Here is an 11781-nt window from a genome sequence, read left to right as displayed (position 1 = left end):
TATGTCACCATTGACATAAGAATGACATTAGCACTTGATCAAAATTGAAGTAAGTAGTGTGCCTGGAGCTCTTTTTCAGGTGTGTTTATGACTGGTGTTTCCCATAATTTTAATTGTTGCTGTCTGTAGAGACCTCATATGTCCAAAACGTACTTTTCAGGATTCAAATTCAAAAATGTCAAACATAGCAGATCTACAAGCTCAAAACGTTTTCATCTTGTAAATCTGCTATTTTTGCTACTTGACACATGTATGAAGGAGAAAGGCATCAATTTATGAAAAAACAAGAATTTTAAATATGGAGATATGAGGTTTCTGCCTGACAGCAACGATATGTTCCCTGGCTCCAATTTGCAACACAAGTGTTGAGTTGAAGGTGTAAGACTGACTGCAAAGGGTTCTTATTGGACGGAGCAACGGTCTAGCTCATCTACTGAGTATAAATTGGGCTTTATGTGTTAGTTTGATTCTGTGTATTAGGTATCGTCCACTAGATGGCATTGTCTATGTATTTGTTCCAGTCTGGTTCATCTGTGGCCTCTGTGGTTTTCTGTCCATTTTGTCCAAAGTAACCTGAATGTTGATTAGTGATTGTATAGTGGCAGTGGTGGACAGTCAATAATACAATATTTGCAGTTGAAATGTAGTGTAGTGCAGTGAAAGTCTTAAGTATTGAAAAATACAAATACTAAATAAAGTACAGATACTCAAAACATTTAGGCTACAGTACTCAAGTAAATGTACTTTGTTACTGTACATTACTAGGAAGGGAAAAATAACATTACAACTCAGTGGCCACACGTTGTGAGCTTTTAGATCTGCTATTTTCACTATATTTCTGGAGAGTTTTTTTTTTTTTTGGAAAATATGTCTAAATTGCAATACAGCAATGCATTGATATTAAAAAGAAAATGTACTTTGTAATTTGTACTTTTGAATACTTGTATTTTTAAAAGCAAGTACTCCAGTACTACAAATTGGACAGAGCAACTTTTACTTGTAGTTGAGTAATATTTGACCAGGAGTATACTTTGACTCCGGCATTGGGGTTGAGTGCTTTGCCCTTCCACTGTATAGTGGCACTATAGTGGTGATTCCCACGTAGATCTATGAAATGTGAACTAAGTGGTTCTGGCCATGACAATGGAATGCCCCTCACAGCCTAATTAATAATAATTATTTAGTGGAACCACAGATATGCAGAGGCAATGCACAGCATTGCAGAGTGCAGACCATATAGAGATTTAGCTCAGAAGCTTCTTTTCACCAAAGAACACACACAATCAGATTGTCCACGATCTAATTTAATCTCTTGCGGTGCTGCTAGCTTCACTACTGTTCATGTGGTGTACTGACTGTCCAATAGCATGACAGAATGAACAGCTTAAGTGGCTGGGACAGGATCATGTCCTCAGCTCAGGGAGTCACATCAACAAGCTGTCAAGTGCCTCTATTCTGCCATCACTTTAAATGTGCTCAGGGTACTTTTCAAACATTGTAAATGCTTGCTTGACACACTGTTCAGGTTTGAATATGGAATAACATGCAAGGAAGCAGTGGGTCCTTTAAACAGGATAATGAACATGGCATGAATATCAGCACCAAGAGAGGGGAGAAATAAAGGTATGGTATTGCGAACCTGTTCAATCAAAGTTGGCAATGGCATCAGAACATGCTGGTGTTAAAAAAATAAAGCTTGAATAAATGTATTTTGTCCCTGAAAGAATAGTGACAACTACCCTGTAGCCTACTCAGCGGGTACTTTTTATGGTCAAATTGCATTGTAAAGTAGCCAACCTGCTCTTGTCCTGTTGAGTGTGGGGTTGACTGCCATTCACTTATGCAGTAGGCACTCTCAAGCCTTGCATTATGGTTTTGAGATACAGTATTTCCATTTAGTTTCAATATTTTCCGCTGTATCAGTGCATACTGATACAGGAACCTTCCGCTTCCATCTTAGGCTGCATTTTGAATGCATTCAGGACGGTAACTGGAACAGTGGGCACCTGGAATTTCTGGGCACCTTTTTTTCTCGGTATACACTGGGCACCACTGGGCCGAGTAATCTGTATTCTGTGAAAATTGCGACAAATTATTTAGTATAGACCCATGGGGAGCTCCGGTCAACTAATTTATGTATGTTGGATCTTTCTTGTCAATACTGTTTTTAGACACCAAATGTCTTTTGCTGAGATTCTGAATTTGTATTATTGGGTAGCATCAGGTGAAATGGCACTATGGGAAAAGTCCAAAACTATACCTTTACAGTAGCCCAGTGGTTCTCAACCTTTTCAGGCCGCGACCCCGCCAAAATAATCATATTTGAACTGGGGACCCCCACCCTGACAAGCACTTGGAATTGTAGGAGTTGAGGCAATACATTTTGTTTGACTCGGTTCCACAGATAAATATTGTGAAAATAGCAGATCTAGAGCTTGTAGATCGGCTATTTTCACAATTCTTGCCTCTTTCCTATATTATTTGATAATTTGGCCAATGTTTCATCAGTTTTTATAGAATAGTTTGTTGATTACTTTTGATGCATTAATGGTCTTTTTCTTTTCTTTCTTTTTTAGTTTTGTTGAGGTATTAAAAAAGGTCTTAAAAATCCTTAAATTGTCACTTCACTGTCATCTGGGGACCCCCCCAAAATCAAACCCACAGGTTGAGAACCACTGCAGTAGCCTATACAACTCCTTTCATTTATTTATTTCATACTTTGTATTACAAATAAAATTATCCATAACACTTAAATTCTTTCCATGGATTTATTATTTGATGGCCTTGCTGACATGCCTTTGCTGACATGGCATTTCTCATTTGTGACCTTGAAAAAAAATCTACAGTAGGCTACAACAAAGGTCAAGTGGCTTTGCCCCTAAAATGATGAAATTTCATGCCTTGTTGTGACAATTGCTCACAGAGGCCTCACTGTCACTTCTTGATTACGAAGTGTGTGTGGCGCGTGTACTGTGGTTTGACAGTGGCAACCCAAATAACTCTATTTCCCGAATTGCAATGCGGCCCATCATGTTCCTAACAGCTGACAGACGATAAAAAAACACTAAAACCTACATCCATGGTGCTAAAGCTGCCCGCTACGTCAAGTTAAACGTGATTTGCAGAATAATGCTTGTTCCTGTGTAGTGGTTTTGTCCAGTCTCTTATAATTATGAAGTTACAGAATAGTAAAAAAGCATACGAAATGGAAATGTTTTTTGGTAATATGTTATTTCATAGCGCAAATTAACGTGACATTTTGTGCCTATAGAGACCCCCCCCCCCATACCTATGTAGTCTACCCATAGAGTCTACCCAGTTCTGCACGTGGCCTATTAAGATATTAGGCTACAATGTGTTTTTTAATCCGTAATTGATTATTGCATTCTGGAGACTGTCACGTGCATATTATGCAAACATGTTTTATAATAGCTGTTAGCACCTACAATTGGCCTACAATTGTCCGAACTTTTGGAAGAGTGTCACAGAGTCAGTCACAGAGTTGTAACTTTAGGTTAACTAATTAGGTTGCATGAACAGCAGTGGTGGAAAAAGTACATTTTTTTACTTAAGTAAAAGTATCAATACTGCAATTTAGAAATACTCTGTTAGTAAAAGTCCAGAATTAAAAATGTAGGCCTACTGTAAAAGTATAAAGTATTAGTATCAAAATATACTTAAAGTACCAAAAGTAAAAGTATTCCTTATGCAGAAAGATTGAAAAATCTTTTGAAAATAGCAGGTCTACAAACGCTAGCATGGTGACGCCTTGTGAGCTTATAGACCGGCTATTTCCAAACAGCCAAAGTGGGCCGGCTGAAGTGGTTCATGTATGTTTTGTATTAATAATCTAAATCTACTAAGTAACTAGAAACTAAAGTTTTCAAATAATTGCAGTGGAGTAACACAAGTACCTACAATATTTGCCTGCTCTGAGATGTAGTGGAGTAGAAGAAAAGTACTGAAAATTGTAAATACTCAAGTTAAGTACAGCTACCTCAAAATTGTACTCAAGTACAGTAAATGTACTTAGTTACTTTACACCACTGACAGAGTCAGAGACAGGGTTGTAAACTTAGCCTATCTACATTACATTAACAGCACTATACCCGTGGTCAGCTGGAAATTTTGCAATATGTGCACTTTTATTTTGAAAACAAACCGGAAGTGTTGCTTTGACACCTGGTAGAGCTTCACACTGATGCACAGGCTGAGAGAGAGAGAGGAGACGGTGTCTGGTCGCTAGTGAACGGGACACATCATTACTGGGACTGCCAGTGTTCTGGACTTGTACATCGGGCTGCCATCGATAATCCCTCTTTGATACATTTATATGATACCTTCTGGCTGCATAGCATTCCAGATTGGGACTAGGTCTGTGGAGTCAGGGACATTTTTGTATTAACTTGCATTCTAGAGACCAGTGCGTCGCTGGTGGTGCATCGTATGCATTTCGACTCTAGCCCTTCAAACGGTGCCCAATGCTGAGGAATGGATGGTGTGTGTGATCGAGGTGGAAAGATGGTCGAGAGTGATGAGCAGCAGTCGTCGGAGAGAGAGAGCCAGAGAGGCCGTGGCGGCGGCGGTGGCGCTGCAGCAGCGATGGCCGCGCTGCATCAGTGCGAACTCATCCAGAATATGATTGAAATCTCCATCTCCAGCTTGCAGGGGCTCCGGACCAAATGCGCCGCGTCCAACGACCTCACGCAGCACGAGATACGCACCGTGGAGGTAATTTGTGTTCGTAAAATATCTATGTATAAGCACTGAAGCTTCTTAGACCCCCATCCATCATCATAATGCGATCGAAACGTGCAGGCAAATTGCGGAGTCATGAAGCCTGTGTCCTCAAATAGGCTGGATATCAGCTGCACAAGAAACGCAAGGCGCCCGAGTGTCACTGAGCTGCTGAGCATATTATTCTATGATAGCCCTACAATATACTGCAGAAACCCAAAAGAGACATTAAACTGCAGAAAGAAACCCCCAAAAGAGCCATTAACTTAGGCTCCATTATTTAGGCTAAAGCATTCTATGCATGACATGCAAAAACATGCAAAATGTCACAGTGACGCCTGATCTGGTTATTTCTGTGTCCTCTTTCTTTAGGGATTATTTGACAGAAACCCTCTGCACGGATAGTTGCTACATTTTCCTTTGTTGTGTTTCTCGTGTTATTTTATTCAGCATTTAGCATAAATAATAAACTATTTTGGACAGATCACCATTTCCCATTTCTACATTAAAGGCCAGCGATACCTTTTCAACTGTTTAATGTAGACACCACACCATGAGTGTATATCAATTCCTCCACCATAACAATCAGAAAACAGTGTTGCAAATTTTGCTGGTATTGATGTTTATATTGAAGCGCTCATATTCTGTCTATTTTTTTAGAATCCAAATTCAATGCAGTTGTATTGGGATGATTTAACATTGGTTTCCGCCAGAGCCTGAGGCTTTTTATGGCCTCAGCCCAGTGTTGCCAGATTGGGCGAGAGAAATAAGCAACCATGTCTATAAAACAAGCCCAAAAGAAGCGACTATAGGTACAGGCCTGGCTGTACTGGCTTTTTGAAAATAGCCGATGTTGTGAGCTTGTAGATCTGCTATTTTCAAAGACAAAATCTTGGGTGAAAAAGTGAAAATGTATGAATATTTTCAAATCCACAACAACTTGTATGAGGTCCTGGCACAAAATAGTTTCAGATGGGGGCGGGGGGGCGGGGGTCTACTCTGCAGACAATTACATATTAATTTGGGGGGTTACTTTCACATGAAAATGTTTGAGAACCACTGGGTTTAAACAACATTAGGAAGCAAGCCCAAATAAAGCAACTACACTTTACAAACAAGCCCAAAAAAACGCAACCTGCAACTACCACCACTATTTACAAGAAACTTTACAGAAAAACAAGCCCAAAGTCGCTTATAATAAGCGGTCATGGCAACACTGCCTCAGCCTATCCTACTACAGTAGGCACGGGGAGAAGTCATGCTTGGTAGCATGCTGGGTAGTATTGGCGCAGACATAAGCTTATGATGCAGAAATCCTATCCTCACTCGGCCCTCAAAGGCGTCACTAGAACCCACTTTATGCAACATTTGGATGCATTCATTTAATTGTGTGCATGTGCTTTACCTCCCTGGGTATTTATAGTCACATATTGTTTCTAAAATAGCTGTAGAAGTGAGTGAGATGACTGCAGAATGTTATTAGTGATGAAGCTATGGTGGCATAGCAGGCCCTACTTTTGTATGGAAGGTGGTAAGGAGGAGTATTAGGCCTGCCTTTTTCTGTTTTTGATCCATGTGCTTGCAGGAAGCTGTGAAAGATGTTCTATTCAAGAAGCTTGACATAATGGATGAGATTGTTTGTGCAAATGAGTGATATAACAATGAAATGTCAGTTGACATTCTGAGGGTGTTTAAAAAAATACATAATATATTTATTATGGCTATGTGTAAGTTTTCTACCAAATGAATGCTCATTAGTGATTGGCTTGAGGAGGATGTCAGTTGCTTTTGGATATGTGCCTCAAGAACAGCTGTGTGGTCACCTTTCCAAATTAATTATGTTCCAAGCCCTGTGTAATCTATTTTATATCATCATAAGTCTGATTAAAGTGGCAGAATGCTCAATCAGAAATGAAGCACCCAATATTCATGAACAAAGTAGCAGAAAATAACTTGTTGACCCCGATGTTCCAGTGTCCCCATCTTTTTTATCCCTCACAGTGTGTCAGCAGGCCTGCCACTGACACCATTTGAACCACACAATCTATATATGAAGAAAAATAAACTTCATCTGGAGATGATGATGGCAACACAGTTTCTCATTTATAGGTACAGTTTTAAATTCAGTTTAATGAATGCCCTCAATTTCTCTGTGTGATTGGTAGTTTGCAGATGTGGGTTGGCAAGGTACTTTTGTAATATTTTAAAGAAAGTCACTCATTACAAATTAGCTTTCATTAACTGAAGAGGACTGAACTACTTGGTAACTCTTTTTCTGAAGCCCATATCTATAAAGCATTAACATAAATGTATAAAGCATTTTAATCTGCTTATAACACTGTATAATTATTGTTATAACTACTACTCATAAATACTCATAATACTTCATAACTATAATCATGTCAGTATAAAAGCATATAGTCTGCTTACACGCTATCATTAAGCACTCATAACCTAATAACAATAATCATAATTCATAAACATTGTATAATGACTTGTAAGGTCTCACAGATTGTTTCTTTTGGCATTTGGCTAGGATCATATTGTATTATAATGATCATAGTTGTAATACATTATAATCGTATAATGCTTTATGATTACTGTAATGCATTATAATATTATTATAAGTCATGATAAGTAACCATTGGATGCTTTAAATAAAGTGGAAAAGACATAGCATTAAACCTATGCGAGAACACACAAAATGTTTCTACCTGCACCTCCAGGAATGTCATTACTTTACTTAAAGTACCCAATGACCACTTAACAATGACTTATAATCACATTATAATGCTCTATAACAGTGATTATAATGCATTACAACTATGAGAATTATAAAACACTGTGATACTTGCAAAATATGTCTGATTGACCAGCAATTATTATTATGTCGGTGGTCTATATTATTCTTATTCTTGACCTTATAAATAATTATAAAATGCTATATAATATGTTATGGTTATTGTTGTTAACTATAATTGTATTGAGTTATAAGCATATTATAATGCATTATAAGTATGTTATAATAATGCATTATTGACATGGGCTTCATAGACAGTGTTACCGAATACGTATATACTCTCTTTCACAAGAGGCCATTATGGCATTAATTTCTAGGAAGTTAACTCTTACCATATTGTAAACACAAATGGGTCTAGCTATGGTGCTTTTGATTTGTTGTCCTTCTTTGTAATAAAACTATTTAGCACTGTGCATATGGTGAACACACACTTGCATCCTTCATTGGCAGTGGTTCTGTCTCCCACTGTCCCCTTGACTAGTCTGTGCAGAGAGGATTCGACCTGTTTCTGGGTGCTTTCTACATCCTCTTCATCAGTCTTCATGCACGCCTCGTCACTGATATGAAGAGAAGGACGTGGTCTGGCCGATCACTTCCTGGAGTGTTGTTTTGTGTGTGCGTTTTGTTTAGGCATTGTTCTGCCAGACAATAGTCAGGCCATGCTGGCCTCACAATTAGCTTGGGAACATAAATAATCTAAAGTCTCTACCTGGAGTTTTTCCCCTGTCGTGGCTCTTTGATCTGCTGTATTCCTGTAACTCCTTGGTGCAACCTGTTGGTCAGGCTGTCCAAGGAAAGTGTTTGCTTTGTTGTGGTCATGAAGCCCAGTCAGATATGAAGACAGTAATATAATGGGAATGAAAAGCAGTTTACCAGTAACGCCATGATGGTGCTTACGTAAGAGATGTTAGTTCTATGAAGAAACTGTTGTTCTATGAACAAAATGCTTCATAAACAATGTTGGTGTAAGAGATTCGCTTTACATTTGTGTGTGTGTGTGTGTGTGTGTGTGTGTGTGTGTGTGTGTGTGTGTGTGTGTGTGTGTGTGTGTGTGTGTGTGTGTGTGTGTGTGTGTGTGTGTGTGAGAGAGAGAGAGAGCGTGTATATGTGAAAGCGAGGCTGCCTTCAACTGGAGCAAAAACTGTTCAAGGAACTTACTAAAGGCTTCATAAGAGCAATGTTGGTGTAACTAAGACATTAGCTAAAAATATATGTTTTTACTATGATGTGAGTTATACAAGTAGTGTAACTCCTGTCATTACGTTGTCTGAGTAGGGAGTGGATGAGAGAGAGCTGCAACCAGAGCAGAGAGTGAAATTAGCCGGGCTGTGAGTGTGCAGATGGATATTTATTGTCTCTCTTCCCAAATACGTATTTTATCATCCCTAAATGCCTCTTGCGCGAGCATCAAGTACTGTACCTGTTACATTCATCTAACGTGGGAAGAGTCACATGGCGGCTGGAGGGCAATGTGGGGGGGGGGGGGGGGGGGGGGTGTAAGCCAGATGCCACTTTCATGAATCGTAAATCTCATTTGAAAATCAATGTATTACTCCTCTGCAACTACACCACCATTGTGTAGAAGTGAGTCTTTAGAACTTTTAACTTTTATATATTTTTGTTTGACATTAAATTCATTATATTTGAATGGCTCCACCTTATCGACTTAGCTTCTCATTCCTGAAACAGATGGAAGGGATGCAGAAGGGAACTGTGTATTTTAGTTTTGTGCCTTCCACTTTGTAACTTGAAGAAAAGCTTGATAATAATAATAATGATGATGACGATGATGATAATAGTTATATTATAAATAATACCTTTATGCTTAATAATAATTACAATAATACTTATAATTGTTATTATTGTTATTATTCATATGTTTCATGTTACACACACAGTGAATTCCTGAATTTTACTTTAAGTGTAACATTGATTTGACCGCCTGCTGTTGGCTGCCATTGTGTTTCCTCTCTAATGCTGAATAGAATCACTATTTAAATTCCTTTTTCCCTTGTTTTTTTTTTATTTTCGTTTACACTGGTTGATGTGAAGAAACTCATGAGTGATTTCACTTCTTATTTTCTGCCTGAATCCTTTCTTTCATTGTCTTCCTTCTCTTTTATTATTCTTCAGTATAATATTATTATGGTACAACTAGGCATCAGCCCAGTGTTATCTGTCTCTGGGTCAGAGTTGTTGACGAAGGCATTGGGGACATCAAATGACAGGGTCCCATTCGGACATCCGCCTCACTTGGCCAGTTTGAGTCTCTCTGGTTCTCTGTTGAATGGTAGAATATTAGGGAGCGGTTGCAAGTTAATTTAGTTAATTAATTTCGGCTAACTAATATTAGCTATCAGTAACTGATAAGCTATAAACTGTTGTTGCCAACAACTGTTGTTGGCAAGCTGAACGAGCTAGCGTGGTTTGCCAAGAATTTCAAAGGGATAGTTAGCACAGCAGATGTAAAAGAAAAAACCTCTTTAAATTCATAATAATTAAATTAAATTAAATTTCAATCCAAACTTTATTCCAGACGCTCAGGGGGTCCATACAGCACATACAAATAATAGACAAAACACATAAAATAAATTAAACAGTTAAAAACCATAAAATCATAAATAGAGGCTCTGGTGTTAACGCAGCCTGGTCGAGTACCGGAGACAGCTCTTTCCAGGATTGACTATATCCTCAATAATACTGTTCCGGGACTCATCCAGGCGAGACATGAATCCATACATGCAGTGCCTTAAGAGAGCCTCACATGTGTGGATTCCACACGTTACAAACAGGTGACTGGCACTATGCCATCTAGGGACCTTAAAGGAGAATTCCGGACAAATTAAGTGTTATCTTTCATGTCTCGTTACTCACCTAGCGACGTAAAAAGTGGCGTTCTTTTTTTCCATATATTCCCCTGTCGTCATTTTTTAAACACCCTCCGTTGTTATATGCTGGATGCTTGTTTCTTTCCAGAACCTGGCAACTCGTGTTGCCAGATTCTGGAAACAAGCAACCAGTGTTAAATCGTTCGCCATTAACGGCAGGCTCGCAGGAATTTTCAGCGCATGTTTGACTATCATGAGACTCTACAATGAATCGTAGTAGAGAAAAAAATAACATTGCGTCGGTTATAATAGACGAACTTCACTAACCCATGCGCTCCCATTATAACAACGGAGGGTGTTTAAAAAATGACGACAGGGGAATATATGGAAAAAAAGAACGCCACTTTTTACGTCGCTAGGTGAGTAACGAGACATGAAAGATAACACTTAATTTGTCCGGAATTCTCCTTTAAGCAGAATCCTCAGGGCATCATTGTAGGCCACTTTAAGCCTTCTTGAATAGATGAGAGAAGAGCAAAATGTCTTAATTTCATCATGATCCTGTCAGGGAAATACAGCCTCTGTGAAACATGTTGTTTACCTAGAGATTATTATTTGCTGCCTTACCATCTGGAGGGTAATAGTCGTTATTGGAAGATACGTTTGGACACTAATAAAAAAACTGGAAAAAACATTACTCATTTTTCAAATGTATGTTTCCTAAGCACAGGGAAGAATTGAGGGGCATCCAAATGGTCTGCTAATCATTTTCAAGTTGGGTCCGGGGACCCCCAGGGGTCCTCAAGTGGGTTGCAGGGGGTCCCAAGTCAAATTAATAATTCAATTAAATTATTCAATTGAAATTATTACAATATAAAAATATGAGTGAGTTACAATTATGACATTTAGACAATTTCATTTAAAACATATCAATATCATACATATCATATTTCATATTGGGGTACCTGTGTCTTTTCCATGTAGGCATACTTTTATCTTTCAAGAGCATTCAGTGGTTTGTGGAATACCAGAAGCACTTCTGCTAGCTCGAAAAGAGTATCTTTCACTTTTCCTGTTTATTTTCATTGCAAGTATAGAGTTACCTTTTCTAGGTGGTATTCAAAATTCGTACATTTAACCCTCCTAGGGTCTTCGGGCCTTTGCAAGGCCTGAGGATCTGGTGACGTGTCCGTACCACCTCAGTTTTCCCTTTTTGACAGTGGTAAGCAGGTCATCATGTCAGCCGAGCCATTGGCCCACATGATGACCTGCTTACCACTGTCATGAAGCGAAAAACTGAGGTGGCACGGACGGACACACATCACCTGATCCTCAGGCCTTGCAAAGACCATCCTGCAAGGCACCGTACAAGGTGGCAGGAGACGAGGGAGACAAAAGAAAAGATGTGAAGATAAC

The 11781-nt window shown here is 38.9% G+C and overlaps 1 protein-coding gene across 1 annotated transcript in view; it reads left to right on the top strand.

The window, feature by feature from the left end:
* Window positions 1–4411: 4411 nt before the first annotated feature.
* Window positions 4412–11781, top strand: part of ksr1a (kinase suppressor of ras 1a) — a 39216-nt gene continuing 31846 nt past the window's right edge. The window contains exon 1 of the mRNA XM_080435191.1: window positions 4412–4731. Coding sequence (XP_080291317.1) covers window positions 4492–4731 — 240 coding nt within the window. The 5' untranslated portion in view covers window positions 4412–4491. The remainder of the gene's footprint in view (window positions 4732–11781) is intronic.

This window comes from Gymnoscopelus braueri (assembly GCF_963280865.1).
Source record: "Gymnoscopelus braueri genome assembly, chromosome: 8".
Lineage (NCBI taxonomy): Eukaryota > Metazoa > Chordata > Actinopteri > Myctophiformes > Myctophidae > Gymnoscopelus > Gymnoscopelus braueri.
Note: the sequence above shows the minus strand (reverse complement) of the source record. Positions and strands in the feature narration are given on the sequence as shown.